General features: G+C 34.6%; 1 protein-coding gene across 1 annotated transcript; it reads left to right on the forward strand.

Moving 5' to 3' along the window:
- The first annotated feature begins 1,309 nt into the window (after positions 1-1,309).
- Positions 1,310-21,594, forward strand: LOC145621999 (protein ROOT HAIR DEFECTIVE 3-like). Its single transcript, XM_081676375.1, has 21 exons — positions 1,310-1,413; positions 2,350-2,472; positions 2,901-2,967; positions 7,876-7,981; positions 8,103-8,173; positions 8,270-8,333; positions 10,020-10,085; positions 10,207-10,257; positions 10,349-10,411; positions 10,956-11,012; positions 11,117-11,275; positions 11,384-11,452; positions 11,552-11,643; positions 17,006-17,084; positions 17,519-17,684; positions 17,892-18,050; positions 18,144-18,274; positions 19,191-19,456; positions 20,170-20,263; positions 20,943-21,065; positions 21,194-21,594. Exons 1-21 carry the CDS (start codon positions 1,386-1,388, stop codon positions 21,302-21,304), a joined length of 2,145 nt encoding a protein of 714 aa, XP_081532501.1. The 5' UTR covers positions 1,310-1,385; the 3' UTR covers positions 21,305-21,594.
- Positions 21,595-23,904: the final 2,310 nt, after the last annotated feature.

Below are 23,904 nucleotides of genomic sequence, written 5' to 3' on the forward strand. Positions count from 1 at the left end.
AATCGCTACGAAGGGAAGTACCATTTCCATTCTCTTATAGGTTGAAAATCGCTACAAAGGGAAATCGCTATAATAGCTCAGGGCAATAATGTTTTGCATGGTGATTTCAAAATTTGCTACAGTATATTGTATAGTAACCAACCATAGTTAACAAGGGTTAACTTGGCGTGAAGTTGCCATCCAATTTGCAAGTTAACGGAGTAGTTGGTGAGCTGTCAATTTCGTTGAACTAATTAAGGGGCTTGTATTTGCTTGGTATTTACGGTTCATGCCATTAGATAAACGAATTTCGCAAATCTGGGGCATGAACTTGTATTTGTCGAGAGCACAACTATCAAGAACTAAATCTAATCTGTACAATTCAACTCTATCTTACATCATAAATGACGCCTTATATTAAACAACTATGCGCATAATACTACGTACATAATATATAGTATATTACTCTAATCAAATATGATTGCGATTGAATTACTCTTTTTGACTAATGGGTATGTATTCTTATTCTTATATGTAAACTTTTTTTTTTTTTTTTTTTTTTTGAAAGAAATTCTTATATGCAAACTTATTTACCTACAATAATTTGATGGAATACCAGAAATAAGTTAATTTATTTATCTACAATAATATGATGGAATAACATTGTAGGCGTACCTTTCAAGGTCTTTAACAAATGATCGTTGTCTAAGGTTAAACCTTGGTCTTGATTTTTAGCTAGAGCTGGTGCTGATAACGTGCTAAATATGGAAGAGAAAATATAGAGAGATGGGAGAAATTTGTTACGTTCTGTATATTATTCCATATAGTATGGGATATATATACATGTATTTTATCTAGGGTTCCATCATTGAATAAGTTCAAATTCTAGAATATTCCTGATGATACATGAGATAATAGTCATCCATATCTAGATGTTTCATAACAAATCTCTCTTACTATTCATTTATTCAATATTCACTATTGAACAGTCAATAAGTTAAGGGATATGACGGCCCTACTAGATTATTATTACCATTATTAACATTATTATTGTTAAGCATACGGAAAAAAAAAAAAAAAAAAAGGGATACGACGGCCCTACTAGATTAGAATTAATGGATACCATGATACAACGTCAAAGCAAGGCCCCTTGGTGCAAACGACATGGATGATACGCACATAAGAAGACGCATAATTTTGTAGTATGGTGATACTAGTCGACATAAGTAGTAAAAGACTTGCGAGTTTGCGACGACTGCATCATCATTGACTTGGTCAATTATAGTGAGGAGTCGATCTCCTCCAACCCTCCATTATCCACTCTCTTTGATCAAGTTTATAGAGAGCATTGTATTTATCTCTCTCTTCATTCTTAGAGTTTTTCTGAATTGTTTAAGGAGGAAGCCATGAACAACTCAACTACAGCCACTTGTCGTATGTTGATCTTTACTCTTATCTTTACTGTTTTCTTGTAATATATTCTCATAAGTACTTGTTTTCTTGCATGCTTAACTATGTGATTAATTAGACTCCCAATTGGATTATATTTAGATGGGATCGTACGTGATCAGGTTGTTTGACTTTTTTTTTTTTTTTTTTTTTTTTTTTGCTATATTTACAATTTTAGGGATGCGTTTTCTTTCTATAAACCTAGATGAACTGCAATTACTACATAAGAATGTTAATTTGTAAATGTCATGTGTTGTACATTTATTGGTCCAAAAAATTAAAATAGATCCCTCCCTATTTCCAATACTCAATCCCTCCATCCCAGCCCCACATAAAATCACCCCTTCACTTTCCCCACCTCGAAAATCACCCTCCCCTTATTTGTAGTAGGAATTTCTATCTCTCTCTCTTTCCTAAACCAAGCACCCGCTGGTTTTGATGGTGCAGGGGGCTTGGGTTGGTTTCAAGATGGTGGTTTGTTAGGGTAGTTTTGAGTTGGGGGATTTAGGGCGATCGGGGAGTTTTCATGGTGGAGGGTTGGATTTTTGGGGTAACATGGTGGAGGAATGGTGTTGGGGGCTTGGGGCTGGATAGGAGGGTATAGATTAGTTTTAATTTAGTTTAATTTTTTGTTTATTTTGGACCACTTACAGATCAACACGTGTTAAAGTAGTCTGTTTTAAGAAATGCACCACCACATAGTTGGGAGTACAAAAAAGACAAAGGTTAAAATTGAGATTTTTATTTGTTGCTCCGTAATACCAATTTTCCACAACTTTGTTAATGCTTTATATTTGCCCGCCTCAATATGCTACTTCGTATAAAAAATTTCATACTACTACTAGATATAAGACATTCTATGTTAGACGTTAATTAAAGATAGTGAAACACAATTTGGTATAAATGTTGAAATTATAATAGAGCTAATCGGTGGAGATGGTACATTCAATGTGAATGGAATCGAAAGTTTTGGAAAAGAAGTGAACTGGGCAACATGCGGGCGGTCATATGTAATAGTCTCCATTTTCGGCCCACAAAACAGTGGTACGTTTTTTGTTTTTATTACTGTACTAGCTTATATATTTGCATTTACGGAGTATTTTTTATGAAGCATTTTTTGTGCTTATTATAACGACCATTTTGAATACAAAATTTTTACAAAATTCAATAAATTTTGTCCATTGTCTGTCTCTTTTTTATTGGATATTTAGGAGAAAATACAAATTTATCTTCTTGATCAACAAAATATGTTTATCAAATGGTTAAAATGTAAATAAATTAACAACTTTTTATCAAATATGAGACCTACAATTGTTGATTTATTTACAGCTATATCATGTTGAGTTGACAAAGTTGTTGATTTATTTACAATTTTGGCATTTGACAAACAAAATATGTTTATCTGAGTGATAAACTAGGAATTCCTCGATCACAAGTACCTTGCTAACTGTAACTTGTGTTTGGTATTGTAGGGAAAAGTACACTATTGAACCATTTATTTGGAACCAACTTCAAGGAGATGGATGCGCGTAAAGGAAGGTTAGCTATTAAAAGCTCATGCTGTTTTCGGGTAATAAAGTGAAAAAAGTCCGTAAATTGAAAGCTAAATACTTCGTATAAAGCTTAGAAAATACTTTATTGTGTCTTAACTTAGGGTCTGTTCTCTTCAGCTTATTTTCAATTCAATTCAGTTCAGCTCCAATCAATTCAATTCAATTCAGTTCAGTTCTTATCTTAATTTTCTTCTTTCATAAAATATTAAGTTCAGTTCAATTCAATTCTGTTCAGCTTTAATAATTTCAGTTCAGTTCAGTTTAGCTCATTTCAGTCAATCAGAACAGTCCCTTACTACAAGTACTAGCAAGATGAGAATACAAAGTACATTCCTTGGCTGACGTTTGATGGTTTTCACTTTTTACAAACAATACTTGCTTTTAATTGGTTTTTGTGAATAAAAATTAAATTAGTTGAAACATAATCGTTGAAGCCTTGTTCAATTCATCTCGACACAATCTACATACTAATATATACTTCCTTCATTTTATAGTACTTGCAACACATTTCTTTTTCATAGTTGTCAATGCAATATTTCAATTATTAATATATTTAATTACCAATACTTATAAATCATAATCATTTGATACTAAAATAGAGACAAATCTAACAAGATCCCACATTATAACTATCTATATGTTAGCTTAGTTAATACGAACAAGATACCAATTATTAGTTGAGACGAACACTACAAGAAGCGGGTGATCGAATTGTATGTGAGTTCCTAATGACTTATTTTGCGGAATGTAAAACAGAAGGTAAAGGAACTTGCAATGCACACAAAGTTTTACGAGGATACCTTTCAAGGTCCAACTAGAAGTAAAACCTCGACTCTCTTACGGATTTCCAGAACCAAATCAATCTACTATATATAATATAGGGTAAACACACAAGTTACAACTTATATTATTATACTCAGACCTTTACTCACAAGTTTCAGACTGAATTTGCTACACAGTAGGTCCCTAATCTACCTAACCTAAGTCCTAAGTAAGATTTACTCGTACTCCTTGAGAACTCTAACTCTCAGCTTTAACCTAGAAGCCTACGACTCAGTATGCAAAGAAGTAAATCTCTCTCTCACTCACTCACACACACACACACACACACACATACACACACACACACATCCAATAACCCAACTGATATAATAAATTGACCCTAGTATATGAAAGGTAAGCTATGCATGAAGCCTGAAACAAACATGACAAAGTGATATACTAGGCAAACTTACACAAATATGCACACTACGATTCCTTCATACATAAACTCACTGAAAAATATGAAATGTGATGACTACGATTTATATAAGACTAGCTCATATAGAAAGTAGGGTTTTAAAAAGATAATTAAGTTATTTTTCCAAAATCACAAAACATGGTTTTAAGTAAATCTATTTCAAAGAAAATCTATTTTAGAAAAGTTAAACTTATCAAAGATAAGTAATGAAAAGGATAATATCTTTTGACATTGAGTTTTTAAGAAATAAAGCACTTTAGAAAATCTTTTCTTAAAAACTTATCTTTTTAACCTTTCCTATTTTAAGCTTGCCAAGCCCTTTTGTCACGTTTCTAATAGATTTTCACACATAAACTTAACAATCATATTTACAGCTAATCTAAGAGATAAAAACCTGCTTCGCCAATATCTTGTAAGCCAACATACTTGGGCTTCACACAATCCATGACTAAGTCCTGCTGTCACTTTACTTCTAGTTCTCAACTGGAACTTTGTAGGCCAAGTTCTTGTGAAACTTGCTGCCTCTAACGCAGGCCAAATTGAAGTTCTTAACTTGCTATTTTCAAGTTCCTATTAGGGAACTCAATTAGTTCTTGTTAGAGAACTCTCCTTCTATATTCTTTAACCTTTCCTTGGAACCTCTTCATGTCTTCTTAATTTAGATTTGACCTGTTCTAATCACAACACTTAGAGAACTCTCATTAGTTGAAATTTGATGATTTATATTCATCATTATCAAAACCTTTAACCTTCAACAAGATGGAACATAATCGTTGAAGTCTTTTTCAATTCATCTCTATACAATCGATATACTAATATATACTTTCTCCATTTTATAATACTTGCAACACTTTTCTTTTTCATACATGTCAATACATTATTTCAATTGTTAATATATTTAATTACCAATACTTATAAATCATAAGCATTTGATACTAAAATAGAGACAAATCTAACAAGATCCCACAATTTAACTATCTATATGTTAGCTTAGCAATCATCAAACTAGTCAAAGGAAAGGATATAAATAATTTCAAAATCAAAATGTTGCAACTTATGTATATGTATATGTATATGTATATGTATATATATTATGTATTTATATATATGTATGTATGTATGTATATATATGTATGTATGTATGTATGTATGTATATGTATGTATGTATGTATGTATGTATGTATGTATCACTACTAGAAAAAGGCCCATTTCCGACGGAAAAATTCCGTCGAAAACACCTTAAAATCCGTCGGAAAAAGTTGTCGGAAAAGCCGTTGTAGGAAAAACCACCTTTTCCGACGAAAATGCCGTCGGAAACACTATTCCGACGGAGTTTCCGACGGAATTTTTTGTCGGAAGACAATTTCTGGTACCTGCGAATTCCGTCGGAAACTATTTTCGGGAAATTAAAAAAATACGCCGTGCCACCACCGGCACGACGAATCACCACCTCCAACCACCCACAAAGGCTGTCAACCCCAACCAAACCAACCTTCTCAAACCCTAACCCACTGCCACCACCGCCACTACAACCCGCCACCACCGCCACTACAACCCACCACCACCGCCACCCACTAAATTAACCCACACCACAAAACCAAACCTAAGCTAGACCCAAACCCCTAACCCAGACCCGACTTACCCAGACCCAAACCCCTAACCCAGACCCGAGTTACCCGGACCCAAACCCCTAACCCAGACCCGACTTACCCAGACCCAAACACAGATCCAAACCCCCCAAACCCAGACCCGACCTAAAACACCCAAACACCTAACCCAGACCTAAACGAACCTTCTCTCACCACCCAAACCCTAACCCTAACCTTAGCCTTGGCGGCACCCACCACCACCTCCCTCGACCCACCCTTAAACTGACCCTAAAACCACCAACGAGCCACCAGAACCACCAAATTTCAAAAAAAAAAAAAACAAACAAAAGAAAGAACATTAAAAACATCAAAGCATACCTTTAATTATGAAATTAGCTTCGAATTTCACCAAATTTTGGTTAATAAGGCTTAATTCGACAATAAAAACTCTAGATCTAGAGTTTTGATTGTCGAATTTAACCTTAAAACCGTATAAAATCAAAAATACGAAGGAGAGGACGTAGGGTCGGAGAGGAAGTACGAAGGAGAGGCTCGTAGAGGAAGAACGAAGGAGAGGAAGTACACGAAGGAGAGGGTCGTGGGTGAGAAAGAAGGGGGAGAAGATGAGGAAGCCATAGATGAGAGAGAAACAGCAAAAGAAAGGAGAGAGAATGAAAAGGGGGAAGTGAAATAAAACGGCTAAGGGGTGAAATAAAAGGAGGGCTGCTTTTAGAGTTTGAATTTTTTTTTAAAAAATATTTTCCGACGGAATATTCCATCGGAAATTTCCGACGGACTTTAATTCCGTCGGAAAATTACATTTCCGACGGAATTTTCCGTCGGAAAGCTTATATATTCCGACGGATTTATTTTACGTCGGAAATCTCCGACGGATTTCCAACGGATCCTAATAATTCGTCGTAAATGTCCGACGGAATAAAAATCCGTCGTAATTTCCTATGTTTCCGACGGAATTAGGTATCCGTCGGAATCAATCCGTCGGAAATAGGCCTATTTCTAGTAGTGGTATATATGTATGTATGTATATATATGTATGTATATGTGTATGTATATGTATATGTATGTGTATATATATGTATATATATATATGTATATATATATACATATATATATATATATACATATATACATATATACATATATATATATATACATATATATATATATATATATATACATATATATATACATATATAATATGTATATATACATACATATATAATATGTATATATATATATATACATATTATATATGTATATATATATGTATATATATATATATATATATATGTATGTATATATATATATATATATATATATATATATATATATATATATGTATATATATATATATATATATATATACACACAACGGATATACTTTCAAAATATTGCTTTAACAATTAGTAAAATATAATTAAAAATAGGAAAATTTGGATTTTGGTACCTCGAAAATGGGAGTAATTGAATTTTATTACCCATCTAAAATTATATTTTAAATTGGCACCTCAAAAATGACTAAACTATAGATATCAGTACTTCCGTTAGCATTCTGTCAACTTTGCCGTTAGTGGGTCCCATTATCTAATTATTTAATAATTTAATTTATTAAAAAAAATATTTAATTAAAAAAAACTTTAAAAAAAAATTTAAAAAAAACTTTAAAACATAATAAAGAAACATAAGCATGTGAATAAGGGACAGAGGGAGTACATATATAATCTGAGTTTGTTGACTAGTACCTTCTAATTTTAAAAACATCAAAAGTTACCACCTTCTTGCCCCCCAATTACCACGTGACGTCATTTTGGGCTCATTATTTTCCTTTTCTCCCTATTTCTCTCACATTTCTCATTCCTAACTCGATTCTCATCCCCTTCCACTTTTTTCCCATGTGAATAAGGGACAGAGGGAGTACATGTATAATCTGAGTTTGTTGACTAGTAATATAATCATGCGATTCATGCCCATATAAGCAATAATAGTAAAGTACCTATATATACAGCGAAAAAGTAAAATATATAAGTTTGTTCTTCTTGTCAGATCTGCGACCACCAAAGGTATTTGGCTAGCAAGATCATGTGATGGCATGGAGCAGCCCTTAACTATAGCAATGGATGTGGAGGGTGCCGACAGTCAAGAAAGAGAGGTAACCGGATCGCCGTCACCGTTGTATCATTCATCGATTTTGAATCACTTTGATGCTCTTGGCATAAATTCATGTAACAACCTATTTTCCTCAAGTATGCTCATTCTCTTGCATTTACTAGGATGATACTGCTTTTGAGAAACAAAGTGCTCTCTTTGCTCTTGCAGTTTCCGATATAGTGCTTATAAACATGTAAGTTTGTGAAATACTTACTTTTATTATTATTATTGTTGTATTTCCTTAATTACATACATGATTATTTCCACTGATCTAAATCTTTAAATTTAGGTGGTACAATGACATTGGACGTAGAAATGCAGCATGTAATCCTTTACTAGAGACTGTGTTTCAGGTGCTTTCTCTGCCTCTTAAGGTGGTAACTTTTGATGTTTTTGAAAATAGAAGGTGGTAATTTTCCAAAAAAAAAGTAGAAGGTGGTAATTGCTAAAATGGACATTACAGAAAGTGATAATTGGAGGGCAAAAAGGTGGTAACTTTTGATGTTTTTGAAAATAGAAGGTTGTTAATTTAGATGAACTACTACGAGAGGGGGGGGTGAATAGTAGTAAGTTCCAATCGAGGAACTTAAGCGGAATTAAACAATAAAAACGTAAAGAAAACTTAAAGCACACATCAAGTTTTACGAGGAAACCATCCAGTGCCTAATTGGAAGTAAAACCTCGGCCCTATTGGGACTTATAAACAAATTTCACTATAATAGGCAACTCTCCTAGTACAACCTATTACACAGACCTTTGCTTGCAAGTTCCACCACAGACACTTGACTCTATGATAGGACACTTCCTACCAGACCTAAGACACTTCTCAGGACCCTTTTCTCCCCTTACCCAGGACACTTCCCAGGTGACCCAAGACACTTCTCAGGTACCTTTCACTCTCTGTGCACTCACAGTCTTCACTCGAATTTTAGAGAATTCAAACTCATACACTTGTGTGAATTTAAGAGAATTCACGATCTCACCCCAAAACCAATTACAACTCAAAGACACACTCTAACACATAAATGGAAAGCTACACATGAAACCCGAAATCAAAATGATAAAGCTTAAACCTTTGGCAAACTTACTCTTAAGCACTAAGTGGTTTTCACGCTTAAAACTCTCACTTTGCTAAGCTGAAATACTTATATATTTATAGGAGTTCCTCAGCTTCTCAAACTAGGGTTTTCGCAAACAAGATAGATCAAACACAAATCTGATCTTATCTTCTATAAAACCGAGTCCAAACAGATTTAAATTCGTTTTTATAAAAACCAAATTTAATCAAATTCGTTTTTGTTAAAAGATAAGATTTTATAAAAAAAGATAAAACCAAGTTAAACCTGATTTTAGATAAAATCAATTAAGTACTTTTTTATAAAACTCATATTTATCTTTTACGAATTAGTTAGTTTGCCAAGCTCTATCTGATTTCTAATAAGTTCCAGGCATAACAGTCATTTATATGTTTACATCATCTTACGAAAACAAACTTATCTTTTATACAACTATAAGTTATGAAGTCCATCTTCTTCGGTTGATATCTTGATCTTTGCGTTGATCCTTGATTATTGAGGCTTGCCCCAGTATTACACCAGAACCAGGTCGTTACAACCCGTTTGAAGTTCCTAGTCAGAAACTTCGGGAAGTTCCATTGCTGAAACTCTTCTTCTGTTCTTTACTTGTCCTCATGGATCTTCTAAAGTTTCTTTGTTCCAGTTCCTACTTCACCCCTCTACGCTTACTGAACCTGCCAACATCACAACACTAGAAAATCCTTATTAAAAGGAAGTTTGCTCAATTCTTAGTATCATCATCAAAACCTCATAAGGGTCAACAAAGGTGGTAATTTTTTTTTTAAAAAAAAATACAAGGTAGTAATTGCTAAAATAGACATAATAGAAGGTGGTAATTGTCAAAATTTTTATTAATTAATTATGTATGTAGTTCTTTAATTAGAATGGAGTATTCCTTAAGTAATGTTTTTCAAGGTTCTAAACATGATAAAATCATTACGTTTGCCGTTTGATGGTGTTAAGGTCATGAGGCGATTGTTCAAGGCTCGTAGGATCACTCTAATTTTTGTAATACGTGATATGACAACGGTGAGTTTGTCTTTTTACATATAACGCAAGTGTGTATTTAATTATATATATGAGCTGAGGTATTATTGACAACTTTGCAATTTTGAGCAATTTTTTTTTTTTTTTTGGCTTTTCATATCAGATGACACCTTTTGAAACAATTAAACCGGTTATTGAAGAAAATATTCAAAAGGTAATGTGAAAAAAAAAAAAAAAAGAAATTTACTAATGTATGACATTATATTTTACATTATTTATTTATAATTTTTTAAAAATTTTGCAAGATATGGGATTCGGTTTCCAAGGCACCAACCCAAGAACATATTCCTTTAAGTCAGCTTTTTGAGGTAAGTAAGTAAACCTTTCATTTTTTATTTATTTATTTTTTTTGAACAAAAACCTTTCATTTTATTTAGCTAAATTATACAACTCTTCCCGTCAAAAAAAAAAAAAAATTATACAACTCTTCTTTGATACTTATACAACTACTCTTTTTTTTTTTTTTTTTTTTTTTTTTTTTTTGGGGGGGGGGGGGGAGGGGAGGTTGGCTGGTTTTTTTTTTTTTTTTTTAATATTTGGACCAATTAGGACTTGACATGTGTCAAATGACCTGATATAATAGGTCATTGACTTTTGTTGACCGGTTAGGGATTGTAGAAAAAGAATAACTCCCAAAGTTCGGATTATTCTAGAATAATCCAAAGTTGGGATTATTATAGCAAAATTGATGAAAGTTGGGATTATTATTTCTAATTTTTCCTAAAAGATCGATAATTATACAACTCTTCTTTGATACTTATACAACTCTTCTTTTTTAATTTTTTTTTTATCAAGTGTTATAAATTGACTTTTTGTATCATTGTTCACACATTAACTTTGACTTGCTTGTAGATTAAAGTCGTTGCTCTTTCTCACTATGAACATGAAACAAAGAAATTCAAAGAAAAGGTGTGGCATTATTTATTGGTTGAGTACAGTATTTTGATTTTCTTAATTAAAATTATTAATTAAAGCTGTCTAATTGAGTTCATGTAAATAATGGGCATATCAAGGTTGATAGTTTGAGGCAACAAATCAAACACTCAATAGCTCCCGGAGGATTTGTCGAAGACCGTGATAAAGTTGTACCAGCTTCATCTCTTCCTCTCAGTATGCAACATATTTGGAAAACTATTAAGGAGAACAAGGACCTTAATCTTCCTGCAGTCAAAGTAATCATGAATGCTAAACAAATTAAACTAGTAATGTGAACGAGATTTGATTCTTTTTGTTGAACTTATTAATGTAATTGTTATTGTACAAATAATTTAAAATTTCAGGTCATGGTGTCTAATATTCGGTGTCAAGAAATTGCTGATGAAAAATATAGGAAGTTTACCCAAAATCAGGTATAAAAACCCAAATACTCAACATCCCCACTTTCGATTTTCTTGTTGGTCTACTACTCTGCTTAAATTTCGTTGGCCTTTCTGTTACCATTTTTTCAGGATTGGCTTGAACTCAAAGTAGCCTCACAATCTGGCCTTGCCTCTAAATTTGGAGAAAAGCTCAATTCAATCATCGTTCATTGTTTATGCGAGTTAGTGTCTATATTTCCCTCAAAAATTATACTTGTCTGAATATGTTATGGTTTTGTACACTTTTAATTTTTATTCAATTTTTTTTTTTTTTTGGTAAAAAAGGCACTTAATTAGCGTAAACTAAACATTACAAACTCTAGTACAATTGTCTATATCAAAAGGTCCATACAATAACCAGGGGGTCGGGAAGCATCCTAGTTACGATTCATTTCATAGTCTAACATGTACACTATTTATGTAACCTTTGAGTTTATTTAATTTTGGGGTTTATATTTAAAGAAGCAATGTAGTCATAGATGTAAGTATCAATGTACCATTTTTTTTTTTTTTGACAGTGAGAGCAAAAAAAGAAAAGCACAAGCGAAAATTTAAAAAGCCAAAAAAAGACCCTCGTGCACGAGCCTTTCCTGCTAACCAGTGTAAAAAAGACCCTCGGGAAGCACGTGCCCCTCCCCCACGGAGTAAAGGAGCGTCATAATCACGAAAAATCTAACCAACATCTGCCGAGTTATCGGGGGATGACCAAGACCCATCACAAATCAAATAAATATCAAACCCCGATGTGAGGTCCCCAGCAAGCTTGGCAGCAAACCCCGAATCAGCTGGCCTAGGGTTAAGGACCCAAAGCAGAGGAGTGAAGGTGAGAATCCTGAATGAGCTTGCATCCCCTGCACCAGAAGCAAGAAGTAAAACATCATCAAGAAAGACAACATGTTGCTGGAAACGTACATTATTACAGGACAATCAAATAGCCCAAAGAAGGGAGAAAAACTGCGCCAGGTTCTCCATGTCCTTAGCAGCTGCTAATAAAGAAACCATAACAAAAACCAATTGGAGAAAAGGAAGATGAAAAAGACCCTGGATATTGAAATGAAACGAGTTGCGAACCCACAAAGGAGCAATGAAATCACAGTCTCGAAACGAATGGTCGACCGTCTCCTGCTCCCTCTGGCAGAAGCAGCAAACTGAATCCATAGAAATGTCGCGAATAGCTAGAACTGAGGCTACCAGAACACCGGCCTGAATAATTTTCAGCCAAAGATCTTCCATTTTTGAAGAAGGGGAAGCGCCCAAAATTTCCTCCAATAGGGATCAGGCAAGGACCCCAAAGGAGGACACCTAATAGTCTGCTGCAATAAAAGAGCATAGGCAGACTTTAAAGAAAAGGAGACATACTTAGAGAATTTCCAATACATAAAATCATCAATAAGTTCCTGCGGATGATCTAAACTAAGGTTCCTAACGGAAGTTGGGCAATCAAAAAAACCAATGGACTCCTCGAGGAGTCACTACTAAAAATTAATGTTTTTACGACCGTCATAAACGGTCGCAAAAAATAGCAAAAACAGTCGCTAAATGTAATTGTGGCTGTCAACGGTCGTAAAGTGGTTATCGTGATTCACTTGGTCGCAAAAAGTCATAATTGCAACTGGTTGACGATCGCAATATTTTTGCGACCGTTTCCTCTATTTTCAACAACCTTTATAATAACGGTCGCAAATATAATTAATTACGACCAGTATAGTAGTGGTCGCAATATTAGCCATTTGCGACTACATTAGGCGATCACTACATATTTTAAAAAAAAAATAAGAAAAGAAAATAAGAAAACTGGAAACAAACAAAACCCAGGCCATACGCACCCTCAACTGCACCCCCTGTTCACATCCTGCACCCCATGTTCCTACCGCCAAGAGCATTACCTAAGCCACCTCTCCCTCCCCCCCACCCATTACCGCCAACCTCCCACCCTTAATCACTACTACCCCCCACTTACGCCACCACCTCCAACCTTACCCCAAAAAACCAAAAAATTAAACCCACAAATAAACCAAAATTCAAAACGAAAATCAAAATTATAAAAATTAAAAAAAAAAAACCCATAAAAATATAACCTTTTGTTTTTAAGCAACCATAAAAATATAACCTAAATTCCACCAAAAATAAACCAAAAAAATAAAAACCAAATTAAAAACGAAAAACAAACTCGAAAATTACAAAAATCAAACCCAAACATTAACAAATAAAATGAAAACGAATATGAATCCCAAAATGAACAAAAACCAACATTTGAATACTGAAATTCGAAGAAAAAATCAAAACAAATTCAAATAAAAAATCAGACAAACAAGTATAAATATGATAACATACCTTAACCTCGAGTTGACTTCGAATTTCACCTCAAATTTGATTTAATAAGGCCAAATTCGACTATTAAAAGTCTAGATCTAGACTTTTCATGGTCAAATTTGACCTTAAAACCGTTAACTTGTTTAGCCATAAGATTGTGACGGTGGAGATCGTGGTGGTGGGCTCAAGCTTGACGGTGGTGGTCATGGTAGTGATGGTTGGTGCCGGTTGAATGTTTGGGCGAATTTTGATCTATTTCTTTGAAGTGTGTTTGATTTCCGGCGATAAAATTCAGATAATGAAGGAGGAGAGGAGGAATGATGGAGGAGAAGAGGAATGGAGAGAAGGAAAGAACGGAAGATGAAGATAGACTAACGTGAGAAGAGAGAGAGGAGAGAGAAAGAGAAAAGAGAGAAAAAGCGGCTGCTGAAAGAGTTAAAAAGGAATTAAGGCTAGGGTTAGTGGCCTTTTATCCCCTTTTTTTTTAAAAAAAAAAAAAAGAAAAATACTACTTACAACTGTTGAAAACGGTTGCAACTAGCGACTGTTTGCGACCGTGTGTAAAAACGGTCGTAATATGCGATTGTTTTAGTTGGTCGCAACTACTTTATTATTATTTTTAATTAATTTTCACATGTATTTATTAAAAAAGAATTATTCAAATATACTTGTGACGGTGTAAATGGTAATATACGGTCGCAAAATTGCGATTGCCTTTAAAATGGTCGCAGATTTCTAGTTTTGCGATTGTTTTATTGACGGTCGTAAAAAAACGGTCGCAACTTGACCGAATTCTAGTAGTGAGTCCCACCTGTTAGAATGCGGATCAATCTTATCAAACACATGAGTCAGAAGATCCAACTAAGATAAACTATCCTTGAATAACACTAGACCCCTCGCCTGCTGTAATGCGGACCCTATTACCTTTAGCCACTTTCCAACATACACCTGAAGCAACAGCCGAAAGAGCCATCTATAACCCACGACAACCCCATGAGGGGCGAGAAATACGAGCTTAGAAACCAAAAGTTGAGGATTTCAAAACATCCTCCACTCTATACCTGCAAGGAGGACAGAATTAAAGATGGAAATGTTGCGCAAACCCAAACCCCCCAAACCTTTGGGTAAGTGAAGTAGAGAAGCCGAGCGCAACGCCAAACCCTTCCGAGAACCAGACGATCTCCACCAAAAGCTGGCAAGCATACTATCTAGTTGAGATGCTACAGAAGACTGTATCTTGAAAACAGACAAGATATGATTATATGATGCGACTGACATCGAATTTATGATAACCAGTTTTGCTGCTGCCGACAAACAAAAAGAATGAGGCAAAGGCAGACAACTGGCTAAAAACTGAAAGGATTATGTATGTGCTAGCTAAGTTTACGATTAACGACAATTAACAATAATCAAAGAACAAAATCAAGTAAGACGAAAAACAAGAACAAATTTACCATGAAAACCCAATGCCGGGAGAAAACCCACCAATCCACGATGAAGTAACTTGATGATGATGATTACAAGCTCTCAATACACCATGAAAGCTCACACCTCTCTTAATTCACTCTCTTAAACCCTAAAAAGATGAACTAATCTCAAGAGGCTTTTTCTCTCTCTTAAATCTAACATCATACCCTAATAAATGACATACATGAGTTTATATAGTCTAAGAGTACAAGAGTAATCAATGGCTAAGATTAAAATGCAGCTTACATCGACTAAAATCGAACCGTCGAACAGAGCAGCAGGGGTTCGACCGAACCTACCTTGTGTTCAGTCGAACTTGAGGTGGTTCGGTCGGACCTCCCTTGGTTTGACCACACCTTTGCTAGAAATGAAAATGATGTTGCTACTGCTTCAAAGGTTCGACCGAACTCCCCAAACTCCATTGTTCTTGTTCGGTCGAACTTCTTCCAACAAGCAGTTCATTTGCATCTCCCTTATGCCTCCATACTCTTGAACCACTCTCCACACAATACAAAACCCAACAACAACCTTGTCGATTAAAACCCTAAATGACAGAGAAGTTATAAACCAAATATTAACAACTTTAAAAAAAAAAAAAAAAAAAAAAAAAAAAAAAAAAAAAGTCGGATATATTTTATTTCCGTATAAGCTAACAAGACAAAATAATTGAAACAAGGAAGATGAGACAAACATGCAAAATTCTTTACATTGAACTATTATAAAATTAAGGGTTTTTCTAAGCTATACCCCTAAGGTATTCGAGTTTCTAAGGTGTATCTATGCTATTTCAAGTTTCTAAGTTGTACCCCTCAACTCACTACCATTAATTAATGGTACCCTCCTTGAGACTTCCACGTAACCTAAAGTTAACTATAAATTTAATAGAAATATGATAAAAGGTAAGGAAATGGTAGGAGAAATAAATCTTAGCCACCGCAACCCTAATAATGAAAACTGAAGCCACAAAATTACACTCTCGAATAATTTTTAAACAACTAATTATATGGGTACATTTTAGTATTGATAAGGAGTTGAAGGGCACGACTTAGAAACATGAAAAAGCATGGGTACATCTTAGAAACTCGAATACCTTAAGGGAATAGCTTAGAAAAACCCCAAAATTAATTAGTGAGAGCATCTTCAATAGTTGTAGTTAGGGTCCTTAGGAACAATAATACTTAAAATATTTAAAAGTCTATATCTACTAGCTTGTCTGTTCCAGCTAAATTATGGAATTAATTAGATTGTGTTAGCGGACCAACTCAACCAAAAGCTTAAGCTGATAGTTGAGGCCCAGGAATATGTTTTATACTCTATCACTCCCCCTCACACAAGAACTTGTTGGGCTAGAAGTGTGGATGCAGCATGTGCCCTCCTCATACCCTGCGCTTAATATTCTACTTGAAAGTGGGGGGGGGGGGGGTGGGCTCCGATACCATGTTAGTGGACCAACTCAACCAAAAGGTTAAGCTGATAATTGAGGCCCAGGAATATGTTTTATACTCTATCAAATTTGTTGACAAAATAACTGCTTGGGAAAAAATTGCAAAAATCCCTAATGATATATCATTGGCTCATTCTCTCTCTTTTTTTTATTTTTTGTGAAAGTATTCTCCTGGCTCATTTATTTGAATAACTAGCATATAGCTAATTATTGGAACACAAATTAGTTATAATGAAAATTAGTTTGAAATCTTATGTATCATGACAATTTGGATCGGAGATGCTTAAATTATATAAGTATATGAATTTTTCGTTTTTCAGGTATGATTTAGAGGTTGCAGATTATGATGGGGATATCCGAACCAAGACAAAGAAGAAATTAGAACATGATTTGATAGAAGTATAGTAAAACCTTCTATCTTTGTTACAATTGTTAATTTGAGAATCTTTCTTATAGTGTTTTTTTTTTTTAAAAAAAAAAAAAAAAAAAAAAAATTAGTGGCGTTGTTTGTAGTAACATAAAATTAGATGCATGAGCACACTGCACACAACCACATGGTATATGGGCAATATGGCACATTAAATTACTCACATATCTATAAAGTAAATGACACAATTACATCAACACACTTTAACAAGCTTAATATCAATTATAAATAAATACTGTATAATTTTTATTTTATTTTGGGGAGTTGAAAGTTGTGTAATTGCATATATCAATTTCTCCTAATTAAATTGGTCATCATATATATCATGAGATTATTTGTTCTCCCATTTAGAAATAAAGGATTTTGTACTGATAATAATACTCCTTTTTTTTTTTTTCTACATTAGCTTGTTGAACCAGCTGTTGAATCCAGTTTGCGGCATCTACGTTTAAATTCAGTGAAGAGGTTTAAGGAGCTCTTCAACGAATCTCTAAAACAAGAACAAGGATTTTCTGCTGCTTTCAATAGATGCAAAGATATCTGTGTGACACATTTTGCAGAAGGATGTACAGGTTAACCTTTACTTGATAGCTACAAAATGGAATATTAACTTTATGAGCTTCGTATGATCGTATTTTATGATTTTCTGAATAAAGCGTAATATCTTGAAATATTTAAAATATCCAATATCTAAAATTTTGATGAAGTAAACTAATTACTCCATTAGATCTATTAAGAAGCTAAGTCTTACATGATTTAATTAATAACATGGTATGCAGTCTTTTTTGAAAATCTGGCCCAATGTTTTGATGCTCAATCTCATTGCAACTCCCCGACGCCCACACAGTCGCAGCAACAGCCCAATGCAGCTACATTGGGCCAAGCACAGCAGCAAGCTCCTCCTCGTCCAGTCCAACAGCATCAACATCAAATACCTTGTAACCCCCGTCTATAATTTATTGAATACAATCCAAACGGAAAAGTTTCACACAAACTCACATCAAAATTTATTTTGTATCTTGCTTCAACAGATCCATTTGTTGAACAATGGCACGCAAACAGTAATGTATCAAGAGCAAGGTCCAAGCTTGTCAGTGATATCTATGATTATATGGCTACTGTCCGCCTTTCCAAATTGGCTGAAGTTACTTCACTTTATGAGGTACGTGTTTTTGTATACAATACTCATTTGCTTTGAGATAATAGATACGTATAATAAGATCATGTGCTTCCTTCGTCCCATAATATAGTTCCTGTTTTCCTATTTTGGGAACTTTTGGATAGTATGTAAATATCATTATACCATCACCTTCTTAAGTTTATGCATTGTACTTCCTAATTTAGTTTTGAATTTTGAACATGCTTTGTACTTTTTTTTCGTTCCTTTTGTTGAATCCCATTGTAGCCCACTTATGAGTGTCCCACATTGGAGAAAGAGGAGAGGTGGTTCCACTTTATAAGGTAGAGGAGTAACTCCTACTATTGCCAATTGGTTTTAGTATGGAAGCTTCAAAGCCTTGTTTGTGGACCCAACTCTCCTCCTCCTTGTTCGGGTTGCCCAGGCCCATTTCATATTGTTTCGAAATTTAACATGGTATCAGAGCCCAGGTTTGTTGGGCCATTTATAACTGGGTATTTGTCAAGCCACTGGTTAAGGGGCCTCTATTGGATGTTCATTCCCAAAGAGGATTTATATTGTACCTTCTGGTGTGCTCTAGTTCTAAGGACACTCATAAGTGAGGGGGAGTGTTGAATCCCATTGTAGCCCACTTATGAGTGTCCCACATTGGAGAAAGAGGAGAGGTGGTTCCACTTTATAAGGTAGAGGAGTAACTCCTACTATTGCCAATTGGTTTTAGTATGGAAGCTTCAAAGCCTTGTTTGTGGACCCAACTCTCCTCCTCCTTGTTCGGGTTGCCCAGGCCCATTTCATATTGTTTCGAAATTTAACACCTTTTATTCACTTTCTCCTCCTATTTCTTAAATATCGTGAGAAAACACAAACAAAAACTATATCATGGGACGGAGGGAGTATTTGATTAGTGTCTAACAAAGTGGTCTTACATATGATGTTGTAGGCGAGGTTAAGTGTGGCTCTCATAGGACCCGTTAGTAGGGTTTTGTTGGATACTACAAATGATAAAGCCTGGCCATCAATAAAAGAAATTCTTCAACGTGAGATACATCATGCAGAGACTGGGCTTGCAGAAGTTTTTATTCAGTTTGATTTGGATGAACAAATGCAAAAAAACATGCGCGCAAAGCTAGAGGATTATGCAAAAAGTGTGGTTGAGGCAAAAGCTAGGGAACACGCGCAAAACATCTCGAGCCTTATGAAAGCTAGGTAATTTATTTATTTATTTATTTATTTATCTAAAATTAGGTACGGTCAGTTCACCTCTACCTATATTCAACTCAGCTAATTTCATTTAAATATTTTTAGGGTTTTTCTAAAAGCTATGTTTATGTGGTTGATGAGTTTTTTTTAAGGTATGCACATGTATTTTCAAAATTATAAAATGTGCATGTCTTCCAAATTAAGATGTTTATTTAACCGTACCCTTTAATGTTAACCTAATGTCAATAGTTGTGTTAATTGTTAATTACGCCACTTTGGAGAGAAATTTCATATCCAAATTGATTGAGTTAGACTTTTAGAGTGATGTAAGAGGAATTACAATAAGCATATTTTTTTTCATATAATTCTCAAGCTCTCATGTACTTCTTTTTTCTCCTCCATTTCTTATTATTCCCCACCCACCCCCCCCCCCTTTTTTATTTTAACAATTACTAACGTTGAGTTAACGTTAGAGGGAACAGTTAATTAAACAATACTGTACAACTTAAGTTGGAAGACGCAACTTGTAATTTAGGAAAAGAAACTTAACGACCTCAAGGTTATAGTTTAGAAAAACTCAAAATTTACAGGAAAAGTAAATCTAATTTATCAAGTGAGATATCAATAAATTTGTATATTTTTAAACTTATAGTTTTACTAGTGTTTTTGGGCGGAGGTAGAGTGTATTATATTTTTTAATTCTTTATTTTGTGTTTTAGATTCATAAGTTTATTCAGCTTGGAGGGTCATGTTCAACGGGAATGGACTGAGAATACAAATATTGAATCAATTACAAAAATTGCTCATTATGCGGTATGTAAATGAAATTTGGTGAAATTTACTTGGTAGTTTCTCAATCTTTTGGAAATTGTTAAACGTACTAATTTTTTTTTTTTCTTCTTATGATCCAAATATTTTTGTAGTGTCTTAAACTCTTATCTGCTCTGGCTGCAATTCAGTTGGATGATAAATTTGAGGACCTTGAAAAATATTTAGTTGCTTTATTGGATGATAAATTTGAGGACCTTGAAAAATATTTAGTTGCTTTATTTCATGATAAGTGCTGGGAGAAGGTTCAGGCTCTAACATCAACCAGCTGGAATAAGGTTAGGTTTCTAGCTTACTCTTTGTATAAAAACAAAGGAAAACGATATGAATGAATTGAAGCACATGATTGTATATGTTTAATACGAAGTATTAACATAATTGGTTTTAGTTTAAAAATTCAAATAAATCGTGTATCGCACGGGTTTTATCTAATACATTCCTATCTCAATATAATTTGATGATTTTCAACAATGATACGGATATCGTAAGAGGGAGGAGAGAGAAAAATAGAGTAAAAATAAAGGAGAGATAATAGATTGTCATAAATTAGGAAACAAAACATTAAATACACCAGATCTAATATAATCCATATATATTAAAAGTAAAAGTATGGAGCTTAAACCCTAACAACGTTATAATTATATCTTTTTGTATATATATGTAGATTCCATTATCAGAAACAGTTATAACTCCGTTGCAATGCTTATTACTTTGGGAGAAATTCCTAAAGGAGACAAATCCATTTATTGTTGGTGCTATTGCCGAGGCTACTGAGCATAAACGGGAGGTGTGATTTTATTTCCTTGTACTAGATCATCTACAATCTTATTTTTCATAAACTTATATGTTTGTTAACTCTTGTCTTTATATTTAACTACTAACAAGTTATCATGATTTATTTCCTTAAATCCTCAGAAGGTTCAGAGACGCCGAAGACGTGCTAAATTATCTCTTAATATAGTACAGGTCGTGACAAACGTGACATTAACTATATTAGGTGGTGGTCCTATTTTTAGTAATAATTAGAATGCTCAACCTGATTTCCCTAATTTTAAACTTCTCTATAGTCAAAGGTTGTTTATCATCACAATGGAAGATTTGGAAATCTGCAGTAATTCCTTGGGTAGTCGAGGAATGGTATTGGTACATATTGTTGAGTAAATTCATATTCATATTCATAATACGAAGTACTCCTATATATAGAAAATAATTCCATGAAACAAATATACATAAGAGTGTAAGACTATGCATTTACATATTCCGTAATATGTACTGTACTTTTTTAATTATCATTGTGTACCTATTTTTCACACTAAGGCTTATTCATGTGAGTCCACTATCATGTTTTTGGTGTTGCGAGCCTCGCGATCGGGTTTAGTTAGCCCGCGCCTTTTTATTGGACTTTTGTTATTGAACCCGGTCTCACGTGTGTCCGGTCTCACACAAAACCTTTTGTTGTTATTGTTGTATTGTATGCCTATTAAATTACTTTATCCGTGTGTTGATTTGTTAATTTGAGGATTAATTAAATAGTATCCTCTATGTAAAGACCACGTCATTATTAATTACAACCTTCAATTTAGATGATTTTAAAATAGCTACAACAAATTAGAAAATTCTAAATAGCTACAACATTTTGTAGTTGTTCGTGCATTGTACTCTTTTTCAATCACATCTGAAGATCTGATCATTTGCAATTTTAAATCTACACTCTACCCTTGTTATTTGGATATTTTTGCGATGATAACAATAAAAATGTAGTAGTTATAAGAACGGCTATTTCACCAAATGCCACTGAGAAATTTAAAAATTCACCAAATGCCACTCAGTTCTTAAATAATTCACTGAGTGCCATTATTGACTAACGGTCGTTAACTCCGTTAGTCATTTGGGCTTAATTTTGACACATGTCATGATATGATTGGTCTATTTATTTTAATTTATAAAAAATAATAAAAAATATATATATATAAAAAAAATAAATCCCAATATTTTCCCAGCCACCTTCCCACCACCGCCAAACCTAGACCCTCCCCTTATCTCGCCAGAAAACGGCCACCCACCCCCTTAACCACCTAAAAACGGCCGATCGCCCCTTTAGCATCCCACCTGACCCATCGCCGACCCCCAAAACCGCCCACACAACCTTCCCCGACCCCAAATACCACCAACATGAGCTTTGATTTAAACACCCGACGTTTTCTAACCACCGCGCAAAACCCCTCTTCCTATCCTCCACCCTTGAAACGACGAAATCGGCAATAGAAATCGACCATTCTAGATTTCCATGGTCGATTTCGACCATTTGAGGGTGAAAGGTTTCAATAGTCAGGTTCTATTATGGGTTTCCATGGTCGGTTTCGATGGCTATGGTGATGCATCGTGTTGGTGCGTGAGGTGGTTGTGGGGGCTGGGGTGGGGATCAGCGCAGGGGTCATCGGTTAAACGGAGTTTTATGGGTCAGCATGTGGGTGCTGGAATCGAGTAGGTAGAGTTTTGGGTACTGCGTGAAACAATGTGGTGGTTGTGGTGGTTTTTCGGGAGGAGGAAAGGGAAATTAAGTGGAGTCGACGGTTTTAATGGGGACAAGGGGTTCCAGCGGGAGGTGAGGGGGTTCCGATGGGTTCCGACGGAAGGTTAGAGGGTTCCAGCAGGTGGTCAAGGAGTTTCGGCGGTTGGCTTTGGGCTGATGATTGGATTTGGTAGGTGGTTAAGGTGGTGGGAATGGGTTGGGTTAGGATTTAGAGTTTTTTTAATTTTATTTTTATTTATATTTTTAAACCAATAACCGACTGACACGTGTCCACTTGTGTCATGATTATGCCCTAATGACTAACGGAGTTAACAGCCGTTAGTCATAAATAGCACTCGGTGAATTACTTAAGAACTGAGTGGCATTTAGTGAATTCTGAAAAGTACGATGGCATTTCGTGAATTTTTAAATTTCTCAGTGGCATTTGGTGAAATAGCCGTTATAAGAATGGACATTATACCCTTGATTATTTGTAGGTAAATTAGGACCATTGATTGCATGAAAAAACATATAAAAAAGATAATCTTGTTAAATATGGGAGAGAAAATATAGAGAGATGAGGGAAATTTGTTACGTTCTGTATATTATTCCATCTAGTGCGGGATATATATACATGTATATGTAGGCGTCGTTTGAAGTGCGCCTACGTTAAAGCATGTTAAGAATATGCTTGGCACTCATAGGAAGTGGGAATTGACATATACGATTAGGGACAAGGAAAGTAGGGAGCCGCTAACAAGTTTTTAAGGAACTTGTAAACCGTTCACGGATCATTTAAGGCAACCACGAAAAGGGACAACGAAGGCAACAACGATTGACCCGTGAAGGTTACACCCCATTCATAATCCATGAGATTACTAACTCCATATGGTTCGGAACCACGAAAGGAGGATCGGGGATGATTGTACGAAGTGAGTCATTGAGTCACATTCGCCCGTATTGGCCTCTACTCGATTCTTATTGTGAAAAGTATTCATGCGATCTCAAAGGCATACAAACAAAATATTTAATTCGCTCCAAACTATTAATTATGCTAAATTGGTTAAATATTAATGCACACATTATTCTAAAATATTGGTGATCACTTGATTAA

The sequence above is a fragment of the Chenopodium album genome, unplaced genomic scaffold (genome assembly GCF_948465745.1).
Source record: "Chenopodium album unplaced genomic scaffold, dcCheAlbu1.1 scaffold_36, whole genome shotgun sequence".
NCBI classification, from domain to species: Eukaryota; Viridiplantae; Streptophyta; class Magnoliopsida; order Caryophyllales; family Amaranthaceae; genus Chenopodium; species Chenopodium album.